We start from the raw sequence: 21,956 nt of genomic DNA on the forward strand, positions 1-21,956 counted from the left end.
AATGAACATCAAACATCCTACTGACAACCTTATGGTAAGCCTGAAAATTTTTTTTCACAGTGAAATCATGTAAAATTATGTTCATTATTTATATGTTCTTAGATATATTTACAATCTAAAATTGAAATGTAATTTCGCTATCTCTTCTTGAGATACTTACTTTGTTGTGTTATACAAATATTTAATGAGGGTTTATTAATTTGATCAACATTAATTAGAAAAAGATTTAGGGGGTCCATCAGAACACTACGGGCTATAAGGAGTTCATTACAATGAAAAGGCTGGTTACTGCCGCTCTTTGTATTTGTTGGCACACTATTACAAAAGTACAGGATTTCTTTGAACACACCTCATATAGTGCTGACAATATCACTAAGCTGTATTTCCTCCATTAACAAAATGTACTTCAGAGAACTAATTTTTACCTAGTATTATTAGCTAGAGGAATCATATAATTGAATATCATAAAAAAAGAAAATACTTGTGTTACAGCCAAATTTTATTCATTTAAAAAAAAACAATACAATGTCATAGTAATACCTAATTCAGTCTTCCTTAGGTATACTTAAATTCTGCTAAGTAATATAATAACAATTTGTCAACAAAATTTTTTTTTATACACAGGAAGTCAAGGTTAAGTTTCCTTAAAATTAATATAAATTATTCTTATCAATACATTATCCATTGTAAAAGAATCTCAAATTATTTTTAACATCACATTTTACTAATTTACTTATTTAAATGAAATGTGTACCCTGCCAGAATATAGTAAATAATGTGGAATCAAGATGAGGTATGATACATTATGCAATAGATATTTATGAAATCTTAATATAAAAAATTTGAAGATAAGTCTACAATATAAATTATATCTTATAATACAAATGCGAATACAGTGAAACCTCAATAATTTCAATACATGTAGTTCAAATTTCCTATTCAGACAGACATATTTAAAATTTACAAACGAGAATACATCTTTAATTCAACAATTTTACACAATCTGTTAAAGCTGTCTTAAAGGAAACATCAATTCATCTTTTGTATATAACATATATATTAAAATACCACCAGGTTATTCACAAGTAACTGGAACATCAAAAAACATTACTGTTCACTAATTACAAAACAAATACTAAATTATATTTCATTAAAATGAAGGAAAATTATTATTAAGAAAATCCTGCACACTTAGTTGCCTCGGTTTCTCAATAGGTGGCATTAGTAGTAAAGATGGGGCAAGAGTCAATGTGAAAGGATATTCTGTGTGTTAAATACATTGTAACACTATATCAGTTTTGAGCAGAATTCATCTATTAATTCTTCTGGAATTCATGTCCCTCAAAATATGATGAAATGGTATGAAAATTTCAGAAAAGAGGCAGCTTTAGCGATGAGGTAATATGCCAAGACAACAAACCTACACTTCAGACTTTATAAATGTACTTGTTATAAGCTTTCAATTAACAGTTTGGAAAATCTAAATTTGGTTAAACCCTATAAGTTTTAGCTTTGCTTTTAGTATTAATGGTAAATCATGGTAATTTCTTCAACAAAATTTTTGAAAATTTTAATATAAATTTTTTTATAGAATCGCTTCACTCATCTTAATAATGAAACAACTTTTCATGTGTATGAAAGACTTGAATTACAATTACTACATTGTAAGAAAGTTGGGTTAAAAATCCTAGTGACTATTGAAAATGTATAAGACTTGCCAAAGGTAAATAATACCTTTTTTTACTTCCCTCAAAGTCAGAAGGTATTCAAGCCATTTCTCTTTGCAGTTTATTATCACATGAATAACATAGTTGGAAGTGTCAAAAACCGACTAATATTGCAGCTTACTGAGGATAGGAATGACTGCTTCTATCAACAGATGGGTATCCAATCCTTTGCCATAAAAATATGTGATAGTACCATAATGGAAATTTACCACAATGCTGAATAAGATGCACAGGTCTGAGTTAAATTAATAGGATTTAGCTTCAAATATACTACAATTTAAAATCTTAATTACAATTAGTAATATTTAAAATACTTTAACAAACTAACAAATAGCCTGGAACAAATCAAATAATACGACACCATTCAAAAATCATTGAGATAATTTTAAAACAATATTGCAAATCATGAAACTTGAATATAAAAGCTAAATGAAACTATAAAAGCTGAAATGACAACTGATAAAAGAGAAAACAGCAAGGCTAATAAATAGAAAAAAGAAATTTTATAGTAAAAATAAATACACATAAACATTATTTACCATTATTTGTTTAAAAAAAGTAAATATTTTAATACTACTTACAAAATTTAAAAACATTATAAGATTTCACTGTACTTTCTATAAAATAAATATCAAAGGAATGTATTAATATTAAAAAATAATTTTAAAAGAAATTCCGTTAATAAAAGGAATGTTTTACAGATCAAATGACATTTATATTTAAAGATACATATTTGCAGTAATTACAAACAAATTATGAATAAAGAAAAAGTAAGAGCCAAAGATTAATTTAATTACAGTTCACAATTTATTCAATATATATTAAAAATGAAAAGGCATCTGAAAATAAAAAGTATCAATACCTAAGTGGAATACCATAGCTGCAAATCCTGTTGCTAGGTGTAGCAAGTTACAGAATTCTTTAACAATCTTATAGTATTGCTTTGAACAGTTCATAAGGCATTCAGTGTCAGTTGTTCTAGGTACTTGTTAAATATGTTGTGATTTTTGTGTAACTGATCATAAAAAAGGGTCTACACAAATTTTGTTTCTTCTTAGGGGAAATAGTTACTGGATGGGTGGTGACGCTTCAATTTGCTTTTAAAAAGGAAACTTTAAGAAAAACACAAATTTTGGAGTTTCAAATGAGAGTAAAAGTCACTTTGAGATTAACCAAGATCTGGCCAACCTTCTACAATTAAGAATGAGAAAAACCTTTAAAATGTTTTGTAATACAGTTTATGAAGAGTGTCATCAAACTATTTACATGATTTCTGAGTCTTGAAGTTCTTGTGATGAATTTTAATAATGATTTGAACATGAAATTTCAAAATGCAGAATTGCATTTTTTCAAATCTTGGCAGATTAGTATGCCAAGATTTGAAAAATCAACTTTGAAATGATCCACACTTTATTTTCAAAGCTGCGATAGGTGTTGACTATGTTATAATTATAACCCGCAAACAAAACAACAGTCAAGCCAGCCATTGGAAATTATCTAGTTCACAAAGTCTAAAAAAAAGCTTGGCAAGGTCAATCAAATGTGGAAACAATGTTGATTTGTTTTTTTTATGTGAACATGAGAATTTATTCCTCATGGACAGACACTGAAAGAGCAATTTTACCTAGACATGTTGAGAAGATGCGTGTGATGAGAAACGGCCATTGATGTAGGAAAGTAGTGATTGCTTTCTTCATCATAACAACATCCCCTACCAATATCACCTTCTGTGTGAAACAATTTTTGTTGAAAAACAAGATGACCACTATTCCTTTACTCTCCTACTCACCCAATCTTACTTCATATGACTTTACTCTCTCGTTCATACATATAAATAAAAATTAAAGTTTTGTACCATGGAAGAAGTAAAAAATAAATCACTACATGCCTTATGAAATGTTTCACTTCAGGAATCACAAAAATGTTTCCAGGAAAGAGAAAAACCATTGGACAAATCCATTCAATAAATGGAGAGTAATTTGAACAATTTTTTTTTTAACAATTCCAGCTATTTTTGGGTACCCCGTTGCATAAATATCCTTCATATACTACTCTTTTAAAATGAGTAATATTTATTATTAAATATGTGTATATTTTATTTCAGTCACGCTGATAGTAATCTTATTCCTGTCAATTATGTAAGATTAATGATTGTTTGTAATTTAAAACTTTTGTGATAACTAGTTTTCATATAAACATATCTATTACAGTAATTAGTTCACCAGTTAAAAAGAAATGGCTATCTGAAAAGGTTTGTTTCTAAATCATTGATAACTATTAGACCAATCAAAATAACTCATTTAGAAAAAAAATTGTTACCTGGACTTGTATAAGTGAAAATGGTAAAGGGACTTATAATAAACGTAAAAAAAAAAAAATGTGTGAGCGGTGGTAGTGGAGGGTTGATTTGGGGTAGGTTGAAAAGGGCAAAAAATGGTATAATTGTGATTTCTGGCAAAATTTTATATCAAAAAAATTTGTGATTATTTAAGACACAGAAAGGTATACTTTTTTCACCAAGTTTCATCAAAATTAAATTATTTTTGCGGAATGAAAAATAAAAAAAAGAAGATTTTTGCATTTTTCTCGGAAATTTTGAGGTTATGTTAAAAAGTGACAAAAGTTGTACATTTTTGCATGATCTACAACTGTTGTATTGGAAAAATTATTTTTTAAACCCAATCCCCCAAGTCACCCCTCCACCACCTCCGCACATGCATTTATTTTTTTTTTACATTTATTATAAGCCCCTTTATTCATTTCCTCTTATAAAAGTCCAGGTAACAATTTTTTTCTAAGTGTAATTTGGTCGGACTATATACCAAAAAAGGCAGGTTTATTCACCTATCATCTTAGTTTACAAAGTACATTTGATAAATTGTAATATAAAATCAATATCAATTTTTCTCACAACACATCTAAAAATATTACTTTAAAATTGAAATCTAGCTGCTTGAGCTTAGACAGTCCTGGAAACCTATATATTTTTTAGGTATTTCTCAGTGACAGATAAGGGGAAGGAAAGTAGAGGGAGAGAGCATGACAAAGAGAGACTACCTTGGAAAAGACATGTAACAAATGTAATTAAAAAATTGTTTATATTGTCTAATAACAATATTATGACAGCCGTAATGAGAAGATAATGTGTCATATTTTTTATTGCTAAGTTTTATCCATTTGTACAGAAAAATAATGTTTAAAACTATTTTATATTATAAAAAAGAGATATTATAAACATAAAAAACAAGACTACTATCATAACATATTATCATTCAAAATGGAAAAATTTTAATGTAAATACAAATAACTGAACCCAAGTAAATAACATTAGCTTCTTTAGTTTTTATTTTTAGATGAGTTTATAGTAATATAAACGAATTGACCAATAGAATTATGCAGCATGTTTCAAACTGAACAGGCTTCAATGATTCTAATAGTTTACTAGGTTAGATTAAATTTGAAAAATTTAATAAACAACATTCATAATTTTCAACAAAATACAAAATGCTCCCAGAAAACAATGTACCGTGTACTGATTTATGCAATATGCTGAACCACAGTAAAATTTCACTTAAAAAAAAATTAGATTTTTTTTGATTCAAATAAATTATTTCTTAAACCCATTTAATTAATTTCTGTTATGACTACCTCACTTTTACAAAGATTTTTTATCTCTTGCATAAACTTAAAATATTGAAAATATTCTCTAGACATTCAGACAGATTTTTGTTATACCAGGAGTAAAATCCAGAGTAAAAATAACTCAAAGTCTATTCTAACACAGGAATATTCATATACAAGATTGAAACATACACATATTCATGGTTGTACTTGAAACTAGTCAAGCCACAAAAGCTGTTAAACTGTTCTTATGAATAACAATCGTCACATATGACAATTATTAAAGAACATGATGATAGAAGTGGTTTCTCACTGTCTTCTTGTTTAAGCTAAAAATAACTGTCTCATATCAGCATGTCAAGCCTACCAAAATATAGATAATATTCCTACAAGCAAAATATTCACTCTATCCACAAAGAGTTGATAGTATCATGATTATCATTAAAATTTTAATGGTGTTTTGAGAGGGTAGTGATCCTAGCTATTTGGAAAAACATTGTAATTAAAATAATTAATAGTTCTTCTTGTGTATATATGTGTGTGTAAATATATATATATATAGAAAGGTGTTTGACATAGGTTTTGCAAGTTCTTTTTTAGACCTGTGTGCAAGTTATGCTAAAAATGTGTTAAAAATAGAGTCCTGAAAATTAACAAAATGGATTTTTTTTTTAACTTTTGTAAATGTATATTACTAATTTTTTTCAAACAATCCTCATTACAATAGTCTTTTTGATTATAATAGTTATTTTTTATTTTAATTATTTTTTTATTTATTTTTAATAGTCATTTTATTTGATTAAAATAAAATGACTTTAAAAGCAGCTTTTAAAGCTTAAAATGATTTTTAAACAGTTAAACTTTATAAGGACTATTGTAAATAGAACTATGTAAAATTACAAAAATATGTTTCCAATAAAATAAAGTACATATTGTTAATTTTCACAACACCTGTATAGCTGCAATGAAGCGGTTTCCAACTCCATGTCAAACACCTTCCTACATCAACTAAAACAGAAATAATCTAGACCAACCTGAAATTATATAGATATATATATATATATTATTTTTGTTTGATTTCTACTAATCTTTGGGTACTGCAATCAGGTTCAAAGAATTATAATTCACTTATTATATAATAGAAAGAGTTATTTTTTTATAAATAGTTTTACATTTTATTTTATGGTAATATAGAAGTTAGACCAATTAAAGAAGATTCGATTTGGTGGATTTCTGTAGCACATCTTTAAAACTCGACAATTTACAATTTTAACAATGAAATAATAGTACCACTATGTACAGAATGAGAAGTAGAAACAATCATTAAAAAAAAATTGATAAAAAAAATATACTTTGTTTCAAGAAACGACACGGGGACGTATTGATGGAAGACAAGACTTGCAGTACAAGAATTTCTGTCACAAAAAATGGTTAGGCATTAAGCAGGATTTTCCCTGCTGATTTGAAGTAGTATATATAACATATTACTTCACTAAAAAATGTGATCAACGAATAAATCTGTTGCTTTATACTATCCGTCTCAGATTTTCTTATGGCTGTAGTCATATAAAGGAATAAAATTAACCAGTATGATATGCTTTCTGTGAAAGTAATGATGTTCATTGCATAACAGACTCGCTTGGTGAAAGGAATATAGGACTAAATAACCACCTGCATTTAAACGGCCTTGGTTTGCTGATATGCAACCAAATATTAGGCTTAGTAAAAACCAATTCTCACTTTTCTTAGTGTGCTTGGCATGACATGTTTGTTAATCTTACAAATGGCTATATGTCATTTTTGAAAGAGACTTGTGATTCATATCAAGATGCTTATTAGCTGTTAGTTATGTCATTTGACATACATTACATGGGTCAGATAGATTACATTATAGAAACAAGGCCTATCAAGAAACCAAAGAAATATCAGATATTCAATATATTTCAGTAAGTATATAAAAAATATTTCACAGTAACTATCTATAATATTAATGTTTCTAATAGTTTTTTAAAATCCTTTCATTTCAGTCATATGAACACAAATACAACTACAAACTTCTGCACGCAAACTATATAAAAAGTGATATAATTAAGACATATTACCTAACTAAATTAAATGTCTCTCAAAGATTTTCTGCCTGTAAACATTGAAAATATACAATACATTTAAGAACTAGATGGAAAAGCAAAAAATGATTACACAAGAATATACTTTGAATGTTAAGGGAAAAATAAAAATAGGTCTGCTAACATGAATAATAACAATAACATGATTTTCAAGGGAAACATGAACACAGATTATTGTAGTTACAATGTAAAGCATACATTTTTGATTTTCAACTTTTATTAATATTATTATTATCCTTAGAAAATAAAAACCACTGAAGTAAACAGGAATGCAAGTCAAGAATTGCTTTTAATACATAATTTTCATCTCATATTCCTTGTTAAAATATATGTTTAGCATGTTCAATGTCATAATAATAAAATTTAAAAAAACATTTTTGAAAAAATTATTTTTTATACTAATTTTAATTTAATTATTCTTGTTTTCGTTTTTTAACATTAAATTAAGACAATAAAATTTTATTTTATTTAGACCTGTTCTTTGTCTAAATGATAATCAACATTAGCTTACTGTAAAATAAAATATAATAATTATTATAAAATCAATCTCTGTAATTTCCGAAATAAAATACTGTAAAATAAATTTTAAATACATAAAAAGAATATTTTTTTGTAAATAAAAAAAACCCAGCAATTTAACTAATCATTACACAACTCAAAATTACTCCCCATACATGACTATTAGCCAAGAAACAAAGCATCTACATTTCAGGTTAATAGGAGATGTAATCTAAAAAGCTCTAATTGTGCAAAAATTTTAACTTAGCATACTGAAATATGAATATAGAAAGTAGATGAAAAGAATTGATGTCTGATCTGGAACTGAACCACACTGTATAACAGCGATTTTCAATTAGCATAATTTTTTATAATTTTTATCATAAATTTGTTTACTAATCGCATTACCCTAAAAATGCATTACTGATAGTCATATATATATATATATATATATATATGCTCAAAGGTATGTTTATATTGTATAAGCTAAAATTAACTATATTGCCTAATTGTAGATCATGTTTGAATTGAAACTAATATCAAAAAATAAAAATAATAACAACTAAAGGACTCATACTGTTTATATCATTCAAGATTCCACACCAAATAATAATAATAATTATAATTACATCATATATATGCTAATGTATAATAAAAATTAATTTTCAATAAATAAGTCACTTGAATTACTATAATAATTCATTTTTACAGTCATGTATCACTTTATTGTTCATAAATTAAATTATGTTTATCATTTATTATACGAAATATCCACTCAAAAACTGAGAGGTGGCTATCACAGTTAAGTTTTCGTGATGCGCCATGCGCCAATAGTGTAACGAAGCCATATTAAAAATAAGTCCCTACCCATCTGCAACCAACTCCACACTGGAACTATTTTTGAACCTGTAAAATGAAAGTACATGTTTAGCAAATTGAAGCTTAGTGGCAGAATAGAAAATAATTAAACTTTTTTCATTTACCGCTTATTTATTATTTTTTTAATAGTAACAAAGTTTAATATTTTTGTAGAGATCTCTGTTTTATCAGAATATTATTCACAAAATTTAAATAAAAATACAATTTATGATATTAAAACTATGGAGATTAGAGATGTATGTTTATAATCTCAGTCGCTAATATAAAATGGTATGACAAATATATATAAAGGGCACTAGAAAAGTTTTGCAATATGACAGAGTAGCTCAACTCAGGCAGTTACAAGTTAACACAAGTTTAGGCAGGTCCCATCCTCCACTATACCTGCTCTAGTCACTGTCTCAGTGTCATTTGCTTTTTAACTGTGTTAGTGAAAAGTGATGGTGTTGTCGTCAAGGTCGAAAACTGAATACCCGACAATTTTTCACATTTCACTCTTTAAGTGTTGATCAGTGTTTAGAAGAAATGATTCCTATACTTGGAGAGGATTTTCCTCATTACATAACAATATTTATGTAGTACCAGGAGTTTAAAAGAGAAAGTTTTTGCTTAAGGACATTCCAAGGTCAGGTCGACTGTCTTTGGCTGTGACTGAGGGAAACATTCCTGCAGTACAAAAAATGGTTGAGACATACAGGCATGTGACCTACCACCAAATAGATATGTCCTTGAGCATAAATGCATCAGCAGTTCATGCTATTCTGCAATATCACCTTCAACTTAGAAAGCTTTGTACTCTTCAGGTACCACACAATTTGACCGACAATCAGAAGGCACGTCCTGTTTCATGGTACTGTGAAATATTAAATAAGTTTGAAAACGGGTAATCTCCCTATTTGAACATTATTGTGACAGGTGATGATGAAACTTGGCTGTAATATTATGACAACCCCGTCAAATCTCAGAACAATGTGGATGTTCGAAGATGAGACCTCCTGTGGCTGTCTGAAAATCCAGATCAGTGAAGAAGAGAATGGTGGTTATATTTTTTGGTGTAAGAGGAGTTTAGAGTGAGTTATGTTGGAAACTCAGAAAACAGTTACAAGAAAAGGGTGGTTTTCAAGGAATGCCTGACTAAAGTTGTCAAAACTGACAAGAAGCTGTACCCAAACTCAAGGATGGACACGTGATTTCTTCACTATGAATACACTCCGTATCACTCCAAAGTTTGCTCTGAGTATTTGATCAGCAATGAAATAAAACTGTTAGAGCACTGTCCCTATAGTCCTGACCTTGCTCCATTAAGACTTCACATGAGAATCGCATGGTGATAGAAAATCACATGAATGTGACTTCACCTGTTCCACCAAGTAAAGAACAGACTGAAACATTTTAAGAGTGATGATGACCTCCTATGGGCTTGGGACAATGAATGTGCCCAAATTTTTAATGAAACATGGCGGCCCGTTCCTTGGAAGACTGGTTTCAATGGATATATATAATGTGTGATGGAAATTATTTTGAAAAATTATAAAATATAAAGTTATATTGCAAAATTTTCCTAATACCCTTTGCATAGTTAAATATAAAACAAATAATAATTGTAAATAAAAATAAATAATTATATAAGTAAAAAAATAAATATATTATTAAAAGTATTATTTTTTAATCCATCTTTAATATATTTGCACAGATCAAGACTGCATTTTGTTTATATTAATGTACATCCATTAATGTACATTCAAAAACATTATATATACACATTATTTTTTATGTATATATATATATATACACATAAAGGATGTCTCAGAAAGAAAGAAAATTTTAGGACATGTTCTACAAGTCAAAATAAAGAAAAAATTTCATATAAACAATACAAATTCATCTAGAAATACTTCATCTGCTAAATTAAAGAGTAAATTTAATAGTCTCATATCATTCTGGACCTGAAAAATTAATTAAAACAGTTTTCAGAAAGATATCACAAGTAATTTTTTTTTTACAAATAATTGTAAACAAAAACTTGGTATTATAAAAACCTAGAGATTTTTTTAGGTTTGACACTTTCATTAAATTTCTAGTAAACAAACAAAATTTGTATTTAATTCTGAGCACATATATTTACGTAATATCGACTGAATCTGAAAAAGTGTTTTAATAAAAAAATTAATAATAAAAAATAATGAACCATGGCAGAAAATATTGTATTAAAATTTTAAACAAAAACAAAAAACCTAATTTGTTGTAATTTTATATTGCTCTTCTCTAAGATTTAATTATAAAATTTTTTAGAAAGTTAATATAGTGATTTTATTTCAAAATCTGAGTAAAATAGAATATTTGGTATACAGTGACTCTGTAGCAATATTTGTAACAGAAACAGTCTTATGAGCTGTAAAATCAAATAAATAGCATCTTTCAAACCTTATTATATTTGCCGGCTTAAATATGCCACTAAATTAATTAATTTTAAAAAAAATACAATTACCAACCTTCTATTTCTGTCCAGTTAACGGCCACTTCTGATATGGGGATTTTTAAGCACTGAGCTATGTACAACATCTCAACATCAAATGCCCTTTATAAAAGAAAAAAGTGTTAATAAATATAAACAACTCTTTATTACAAAGTAAATATTAATAATCAGAAATTAATATAAACTAAAGATATTTGTTTCACAATAAACAAACGTAACATATATATGTATATGTATATAACGTATTTATATATGTATAAATATTTTGTAACCAAAATTTTACAAATATCAATATTATCCCTTTTATAAAGTGTCCTGGGAGGTTTTTGTCAAACTTAAGAGAATGATTCAAGATATCAAAATACACAAAAACATTCATTGAGGCAAATTCCCTACCTTGCTTTATTTTACTTCTTTCTACCATTTAATGTTTTTTCAATAAAATTGCATATTTTAAGAATGGTTTGAAGATATTTTAATGAAATTTACTGTACACATGCCTGACAAGATCTACAAAATAAATAAGTTTTATATGCAGAAATATGAGTCGGCAAACAGTTTAAAAGATAATAAACAGTGATGGCTGAGTTTCACAAAATTTCATGAGATTTAAAATTTCATCCTTACCCCAAGGATTCGTAAGTACATATTTACCCTTAAACAGATATTATTACATTTAAGAACTTACTTTCTTACAAAAAAAGAAGAAAAATAATAAACAGATTTTTTAAACAAGTTGTAAGATTAGTTTAAACTTAATTACATTATAAAAACTCAAGGTTCTTCATTAAGGTAATAGAAAATCCTAATGTACAAAATACTTTTTATGATAATACAAGGGTCAGTCAAAAAATAAAATTAAATAGAAAAAAGATATTATTTTTATTTTCACTAATATAAATTACATATCATTATTTTTAATAAAGTCCCCTCCTAAATCAACATACTTAATCCACCTTTAAAAAAGTTTTTGAATTCCTTCTTGGAAGAAACTTTTGGTCTGATGCAAAGCCAATTTTGCATCACTTCCATTATCTCTTGCAGCTTTCTATCAGCAGGCCAAAAAAAAAGAATATTGCTTGGAGCCAGGTACGGTGCAGCTCAAAACTAATATCTTGTAGACAAAGGATTGTTCTGTTTGCCATTTGAGGTCGAGGATTATTCTGAAGCAAAATCATACCTTTTGCAAGTTTACTACACCTATTGGATTTAACTTTTGCTTTCAAAGATCACAATAGCTCACAGTGGTTTTAAAATTAATTGTTCTTTCATCAATGAATCATTTATTTCACTGCTTTCATGCTGTTATTATTCTTTGAAGTGGAAGGCCCTCCCTTTCCTTTATTGATCACAGAGAAAACTCCTACTGTTTCTGAAGTGATCATTCATAAATCTCGCTTCTACTCAAATAACTCTTTCTATAGTCCTGCTGTATTTACTAATAATATTTGCTGGTTTCACCCTTCTGAATTGAGAAAACACATTAGCGGTCAGGTGTCTTTCTTGGTACAAAAAGATAAAGGAAGAATCATTTTAAATTAATTTTTAAACAGAACCACAGACCGTTAACAATGAAACAATACTTACAATGAACAATGATATAAAGATGTGATTTATAGCAGAAGAGTCAGTGTTGCGAGACATGTGATTGAAACAGAAATTTCCTTTCCATAACTTGTTAACTTTCCCTTGTATTTAGTGCAATTAACATTTTTTTAAATTTGTGATAAAGTTAATTGGTGATAAAGTTTGAAAACTATTTCACTTTATAAAAAAAAGTCTCCACAGAAAAGAAAGATTTAAGTTAATAGGCAGAAACTACATTTGGTGCTATTTGATTAAATGATTACAAGAAATTTTTTTCCAATAATAAACAGTTGATTTAGATAAAAGTAATTAGCTAGAAGAAACATTTTTTGGGTAAAAAATTTTTTTATGAATTTTTTTCTATAGTATTCTATGATATTTCTGAATCTGGTTTTTTTTGCAACAAGTCCAAAAACCTCTGATAAAACTACACAGCATCTTCTCAATATCTTACTATTACAAACTAATTTTTTTTTTTATAAAATCAGCCTACTGTACAAACCACAAAAAAATTACATGACAAACTATTCATGAAACATAAAACAAACACAAATATATGTATAAATATTTTGTAACCAAAATTTTACAAATATCAATATTATCCCTTTTATAAAGTGTCCTGGGAGGTTTTTGTCAAACTTAAGAGAATGATTCAAGATATCAAAATACACAAAAACATTCATTGAGGCAAATTCCCTACCTTGCTTTATTTTACTTCTTTCTACCATTTAATGTTTTTTCAATAAAATTGCATATTTTAAGAATGGTTTGAAGATATTTTAATGAAATTTACTGTACACATGCCTGACAAGATCTACAAAATAAATAAGTTTTATAATTTTACCTTTGGTAATTCCAAAATAACAGAAAGCCACTCAAATTTTTTTTATCATTTATAGTTACACAAATATACTTAGATAAGTCTTTTATTTTATATAAAATGACACCTAATTTGTTAAAATTGATCAATAAATAGCTGAAAACGTTAAATAAAACCATAAAAATTATGCGTCTGACAATTTTGTGCCTGTTCTATTAATACTAATAACAGAAATTATTAATTTTTTTAAATCCAGTTATTGAAAGAAATAAAAATTGTCAGACTGTGTAATTTTTGTGATCCACTTAAACAATTTCTGCCATACACTTAACAGATATGAACACAAATGAGTTGTCATTTTGTTCTCAATAAAAGGCATAATATTTTATCTAACAAAAACATAATTCTATAAAACTAAAATTTAAGTACTATTAACGATTAAAAAATTTAAATGGCTGCAGCCATCTTTTATAACAGTCAAAGTTTGATTATGCGTCATAATATTATTAAAACAATATTGATTATAGTAAATAAATTTATTAATTAAGTTTTTCTGTTATCATAAAAGAAATTAATAAACACAAATTTCACACTACCATCGTTCAACATGTAGGCTTGAAAAAGTAATCCGTGCTGATTCTCTAGTCAATAACTTGAATCCACACTGAGTATCTTTAATATCTTTTACAGCAAACAACCATACTAAGAAATGGAACCTGGAAAAAGTTACTACATTATTATATTTATATAAAATAAATATTTTTACAAAATGAATTTCTAATACTTGATTTTAATGTCCCTACTACCAAGCACAGGTTGGTATAGTGGTCATCATGCTAACTTCTCATTAGGTGGTTCTGAATTCAACCTCAGTAAGGCTATCTTCCTTACTTATCTTATCACTTTGAAAAAAAAGAAAGAATGCAAAAGGCCACAATTTTCCCAGCTTTGCCCTTGATAGATTTTTGTTTCAGATACACCATTATGTTTTTAAATATTAATAATGACTTTTGAATACCATTGAGAACAAATAAAACAGAGAAAATGGTTTCTAAGATAGCAAAAAGAAAGGTGGAGTCATAAGCTTAGGATAGAAAATGATAGGAGAACCAAGTTAGTATTACTGGTACTGAATCATAAATAATTCAAATTGTAGCTAAAGGATGGCAACACTTAATGGCAAAAGGAGCGGGAAGAGGACAAAAAAGGTAATCAATCACTCCAGAAAACCAAAGTACACACATAGTCAATTATCTTAAGAAAATTTTACTGTATTTTATGACACATGATCACATTATATATATACTCATACCCATGCATAAGGAGCACACGAAAAAATGATCTTGTTGCAACGGCTTCTTTTTCAAGATGAGCTCTTGAGCCACAAACAATAGCTAACTCATTAGACACCCTTTCTGGCTCTATTTGATAATCACCTGAAAAAATAATAAAAAAAACATACAAATTATAACCATAAAAGTTAAACAATCTGACAATTTTAAGCCTGTTTTTAAGTATAATTTCTGTGATCCACTTTAACAATTTCAACAATTTTTTGTTATTTATCAACCAATTTGAACGAATGGGATATTATTTTTTTTGCAATATACGGTTTAACATTTTATTTAATAAAACATAATTTGGTAAAATTAATCTTTATTAAGTTATTAATGGCAAAACATTTTAATAGCACCAATTTTTGAATTTTTAAAGATAAAATTTTCAAACTTATTTACTTGTAGAAGATGTTGTTTGGGTACATATAAACCAAATTTCATTAAAATATCTCAGTTTTCTTAAAATATAATTTTTTTAATTTTGCAATTTCATCTAATTGATAATGAATATATACTTTTTTTTGTTTAATTGATTTTACTACTTTTAACATCTCTTCGGTGTAGGCAATTTTCTTTGATTTTAACCATTTGGTAATTTCCAATTATCAGGTTGAAGGGTTTGGAATTTTTTCAGTTTTCAGGCTATAATAAAACGCATAATCCATTACTATGACGGATCCTTTAGAAACAATTTTGAATTTTTTTTTAAACCGCTGCATAAAATTGTCACCATTCACTTCATCATGATACTCTTGGGAAGATCTGAAATCAAATACTCGTAAACCACCATTCAAAAACCCAATTTCACTTCCTACATGCATTACTATTAATCACTTTTTTCCAGCCAGGGTTTTCACCCAAGTTGACAAATCTTTCATAAAAGTGTCTTTTGCGCTCTGCATTTCTTTATCCACCCATGCCTTTTCCTGTGCATGTCCCACGTTAACCTAAGTTTCATCTAGATAAAAATTGTCTTACCCTCTTCACGAAATTGCTTGATTTCTTTAAATATTCCCCAGCCATGAAATAATATCTTTGCATTCAATCAATAAAGAATTATATTTTCTGGTCATGAAACGAAAATTCATTTTAAATTAAATTTTAAAACACGATGTAATGTACATCTAGAAAAATCTGGCAAAATCGATATTCAAAGTTAAGCACATTAAACACAAGTTCAAGCACTGAACTTAAGTTTGAACTTATTTTCACTTTCGTTCCTACTTCTCTGAAGAGATTCAAAAAAGTTGTAGTGCAAATGAATATGAAAAGTGGGATATAAACAGCAGAACAAACAATTGGCTTCATTAAGGATAAAATAACAAAGAATACAAGAGCAATGACTGAAAGAATAGAATACAGAATAAAATATAACAGAAAGAATGAAGAAAGCAAGAGGATCTACAGAAAATTTAATAATGAAGAATAATAAAAGAAAAGCAAACGAGAAGTGACTTGCAGACATGGCAATAATAACTATATATATATATATATATATAGTTAATTGTTTTATATATATATATATATATAACAATTAACTGGTTAAGTAGAACAAAAGTATAAACACTAAAGAAATTTTCAGTATTTAAAGTGTGGAAGAAATACATGGAAGAGTTATACCAAACTAACAGATAACAAAGTATCTTCCCATAGATTAAGTTAAAATGGAAAAGGATGAATTAGGACAATTCTAAAATCAGAAGTTATCCAAGCAATAAAATATGGGAAGAATGAAAAATCTGTAGTAATCATTGAACTGGCAACAATGATTAAACGTGCTGCCAAAGTGATTGTCAATAAAGAAAGATTATAAGAGATGGTGTAACTGTGTCAACAGTGGGATATGCCCTAAAGATTTTCTAAAAACATCCATGATTCCAATCCCTTAGTTCAATAAGGTATCAAAATAACAAGACAATTAGTTTAATTTTGCATTCAGCAAAGATTCTTCTATAAATTCTTAACACAAAACTGAGCTGAAAAAATTAAGCGAATGCTTATACAAAAATATGGATTCAGGAAGGAAATAGGCACAAGGGATCCAATTGGGCTAAGAATTATTGTTAAGAGGTGTGAAACAATAAGTAAGAAATAATTGTATGTTTTATAAATACAGAAAAAGCAACTGATCATGTCAAATGAGAATATTAAAGAGTTCATTGGAAAGAGATAAAGATTAATTAAAAAGATATACCTATACGTGAAAACGACTATGAAAGTAAAGGAAGCTCAAACTAATAGTTTAAACTAGGATGAGGAATAAAGCAAAGGTACTGCTTTTCACCAACCTTGTTTAATATAGATGAAGATATGAAAAATAAAGGTTACAAGTGTAAAAGGAAGAAGAGTATATTGTAGATGAGTAGCAGATGACATGGATTTGATGAAAATGAAGCGTAGGGAAATTCAACAGATAATTTAAAAATAGAAGACACTATGACGTAATATAAAATCAAAATGAATCTTAGGAAAACTAAAATAATGAGGGTAGCAGAAAATAAGCAGATGAATATCTGGAAAAAAGAAGGAAGAATTAAACAAGTAAAACAGATACCATGATATCACGTTAACAAAAGATTGTAAAAGTGAAAACAGAATAAAAAGAAAGCTACGGTAGCATTTTCAACATTCAACAGAAAGAAACAATCAGTATATAGTAAGATGGAGAGAGAGCAGAAGTGCCTTGTGAAGTGAAATTCTATACAACTGTAAACATGGTTACCAAGAAAAAGAGAAAAAGAAAAGATGATGCATTTGATAACGGGTATGGTAAAGAATAAAGATAATTAAATGGATAGATAAAGTAAAAACTAATAAAAATAGAAGTTAAATGAGAACACAGATTATTAAAGCTAACTGAGGATATGAAGAAAGTAAACAGACTAATAACAGTACATTAAAAGCTACTATTTAGTAGCTTTATTAAGTTTATTAAACAAGTTTATTAAAACAGTGCTAAAAGGATTAGTAGTAAAGAGTGCAAAGAAAGAAGGCCAGGCAGGCAATCTAAAATGACATTTTTCCTATCAGGAATTTAAAAATTCAGCTAGGAATACAACAAAATGGAGTTAGATGTAGTACAGAGGACCTGCGTAAGAGCAGATAAACATATAATGATGTCATACCAATATCTTAACTGTGTAAGTATAGATTATAAGCAACTACAATTCAATACAATATTAATATTAAACAAACAAAAATTTTTAAGTATATTTACCTTTAACTAATTCTTTTAAACTATTTTCTAATTTTGTTAAATCTGAAAATTTTGTAGCTCCATCAGCATCAGCAAACAGTAAAACAGCTCCACGTGCACTGCTCATACCCTGTAGAAAAAAAATTTAATGTAAAACTCATAATACACCACTACCTCATAGTACACAATTCTAATAAATCACAACTTCTTTGTTTATGCAGATAATATGCTAAAAGATTTTTTTTTTAATCAAAATCATTACACAATTGGTTTTTATTTTATTTTTTTTTACTGAAAATTTTCTCCTGTATTGTAGTGATTTAAAAAAAATTGTAATGACAAAAATAAATTGACAAAGTATTTCATCACTTTCCCAGCTATGGCAATTAAATCATGCAATACTTACTTCATTGCAAAAGCTTTCTAGTTACATGGAAAAGTTTCAGCAATTCAATCATTAAGAAGCATTACCTATCTTTTTAAGTATCACTATCTTATTATAAAACAATTACCAACATAATTAGATAAGTTATTTGACAAGTAAATTTTTTATTTATAGAAATTTTTTAATGTTCTAAATTAGAAATCATACATAACATTATAAAACTAAATAAAAAATAAAAATATTAATTGAAGATAATTATTGGGAGTCTCCAAATCAAGAGGACTATTATTTATCTCTTAATACGATCAAAACTAGTTTTAATTAAATTAAGAGTTGAAAAAAAAAATTGTTTGACTTCTTTTTTTAAACTGGAAGTCCCAGAATTAAAATTATTTTAATGGCTCTAATATGCTTTAAAATTGGTATTAAATAAATTAAAATCCAAATTCAAAAAAAATATATATATATTTTTTTTTAATTTGGCAACCATTTAAAGGGGGCTTTTTTGTGACTTCTATGCTTATAAAGATAAGTTTTCAGCATTGAAAATTTGGAATTTGTAAAAAAATGTTGATTTTTGGGGACTTCCTTACTCTAGGGGAAGTAACCAAGTACAATTAATATTAAAAAAAAATAGCTTAAAAATGGCTATAAAAATTTTTAAAAAATCGTTTAAAAAACTGTAAGAAACTCTTGCACAGTTCTGTGCAATAAAACCTTTTTTTGTTATTTTACTCTGCTTCCTTTTGAAAAGAATCAACTCATTTATAAAAAAACCTTTGATCAATAGATACCACAGATAAAGAAACATCAATGTTCCAACTTGTAAGATCATAAAGAATTATGCTTCTAACTTACCCCGTTCAAATTTTTTCGACCTTAAATTGAGCCAACTTAAGAATGACTAAACCAATCTTCATAAAATTTTGAAATGCAGAACACAGCAAATCTAAATTTCAATGAAATTAATCAAGTAGTTTTTGGAGATTTCAAACCATAAAATTTTGTACATAGGCCTATAAATAAATACATAAGAAAGCACACTTTAAGTGAATGATATTTTCATACTTCTCTTACCTCAAAACATTAAAAAAATTCACTTTCACCCCATAAATAATTAAAAATTATAATTTAAAATAATTCAAATGTGATGTTTTAGGAAGGAAATGAAATTTTTTTATAAATATACTTTATTTGGGGATAATCAAACATCAATTCTTTCACTTTTAAATACAATGGAATTACACATTGGACTTTAACCTTATAAAAATGATTTTTTCATTGCCACGGATTATAAGAATGGAATGTGGGAAAAAGTTTTATAATCATTTAAAGGCCATTTGCATAGAAAATATTCATGAAAAGATTTCTCACTAACTCCTGTTCTGAAGTAAGAAATAGCTAAAAAGAAAAACTGTAAGAGGGATATAGCGGTAATAAAAAAAAATTGGATAATTTGTTATCCTGATAAAAAGAGCTCCAACTTTTGAAAAAAAATGTTTTTGATAAAATGCTCCTGTAAAGCTTTTAAATTAAACACCCAATCCCTTTTTCCAATTTTTGCAAAAATTTGGGCACTATCTTTTTATCTAGTTTGAAGAAATTTGATTTATGGAGTCTGGAGTTATTAATCTTCAAACAGGCCATTATACATATATGTGTATAAAAAGGTTTATTTTGGGTTAACATTAAAATGTTTTTTGCAATATAAAAAGTTGGGGGTCTTTTTTTTTTGGATGAAACCTTTTTTCTAAAATTTTGCCCCAAGGAAAAATTTTAAGACGGTGATTTTTTTATTGTTTTTTGTAGTCAATTACTATACTTTTACTTTAGTATAGCTATACTAGCTGTGTTAGCTGGGAAAGTAAGTAATAGAATAATAAAAAAAAAAACTTTTATACAAAAAATAAATATCCTATTCATTTTTAGTACAGTTCAGCCCACAAGAAGTACAGTTGATGTGGAATAAAGCTCATTCTACAATTTTTTTAGTAATTTGTAAAATATTTAATAATCATATATAAATAAATTAATATATTTATTGTTACCAAATCTTTATTATAAACTGTGATTCTGCAAAATGACTATTTTTTAGAAACAGTTTAAAATCATCACGCATAATACAATTTAAAATTTTATTTAGTGTAAAATAAATAGAGAAGTTTTCCTGTAATACCAATTATAAATATGATGAAAAAAAAATAGCAGACAAAGATTTTTGTATAAAATCTTTTTTTTTAACATAAACTAACATTACACCACTTTTTTATACAGCCAACATGAATGTTTAAGCACTCATTGTACCATCTGACAAGTTTCTGTATTCCCTCATCATATTCCATATGCCAGTTTGTTGAGATAAGTGTTCATTGATTTCTTCAAGTTTTTTTCATCACTCTCAAAACACTTTCCACCCAAAAAAGTTTTCAATTTGGTAAACAGATTATAGTCATCAGAAGCCAGGTAAGGGTTGTAAGTTGGATGAATGAAAATTTCCCATTTAATTTTGAACAACAGTTTTGTTTGCTTCAACTGCTTTGTTTCTAAGAAAACGGTAGATTTCACTGATGCTAAGTAGGGAATAAAAAAGATTTCAACCTTAAAGTTAAGAAAAACTTTAAATTTACTCAGTATGACAATGGTTGCAAGTGAAAAAAGGTTTCACATGTTTAGCAAACGACAAGCCCCATCTTCTTACAATTCCAGCAACATTTTGGCCATCCCTTGCCTTAAGGGTTGGTCATATCAAAGATTGTTACAGACAAACATTTTCAGACAAACGACCACTTTAAACAGATTCAATACTGTCCCTATTAAGGAAAGTATGATTTTTTTTGTCTTCGAAACTATATTTTTTCCACCCCTTCGGCCAATGGTTGGTGATATCAAAAAACTTGACTTAGATAAGTTTTAGGCCCTTACCCAAACAGCTGATAGAGCTTATCCAAGGGCATCTCAAATTAATAATAAACAAACTAAGGTTACTGGAAAATAATAAAATTAAAATTACACCATAATTTTTAATATCTTAAAAAGTAGTCACAATCACTTTACAATGTAGCAATTAATTAAATTTTAATTGTGCATTTATAAGTATAATACAATATTGGATTAATAAAATATTAATATTTATATTTAAACTTTATTTAACTGGTTAAAAATATTTTGGTGAAATATAAAATTAAAACCTAATTACATTTTTATAAAAATGTAAAATGTAATACTTTAATGAAGGACTATAATTACCTACAAATCCTAACCAATAAAGTATAATTTCATTTTGTCTTCACTTTTTTAACATTTT

At 27.2% G+C, this 21,956-nt stretch overlaps 1 protein-coding gene across 4 annotated transcripts in view; it reads right to left on the reverse strand.

The window, feature by feature from the left end:
* Positions 1 to 481: 481 nt before the first annotated feature.
* wol (Dolichyl-phosphate beta-glucosyltransferase wollknaeuel) overlaps positions 482 to 21,956 on the reverse strand; it is a 32,344-nt gene continuing 10,869 nt past the window's right edge. For 3 of the 4 annotated variants that reach the window (XM_075358231.1, XM_075358234.1, XM_075358233.1), the window contains exons 4-8: positions 18,289 to 18,397; positions 15,047 to 15,170; positions 14,331 to 14,450; positions 11,344 to 11,429; positions 482 to 8,878 (exon numbers count right to left, since the gene is read on the reverse strand). In XM_075358231.1, coding sequence (XP_075214346.1) covers positions 8,775 to 8,878; positions 11,344 to 11,429; positions 14,331 to 14,450; positions 15,047 to 15,170; positions 18,289 to 18,397 — 543 coding nt within the window. In that variant the 3' untranslated portion in view covers positions 482 to 8,774. The remainder of the gene's footprint in view (positions 8,879 to 11,343; positions 11,430 to 14,330; positions 14,451 to 15,046; positions 15,171 to 18,288; positions 18,398 to 21,956) is intronic. The other variant, XM_075358232.1, reaches the window with a different exon arrangement.

The sequence above is a fragment of the Lycorma delicatula genome, chromosome 2, assembly GCF_047948215.1.
Source record: "Lycorma delicatula isolate Av1 chromosome 2, ASM4794821v1, whole genome shotgun sequence".
Lineage (NCBI taxonomy): Eukaryota > Metazoa > Arthropoda > Insecta > Hemiptera > Fulgoridae > Lycorma > Lycorma delicatula.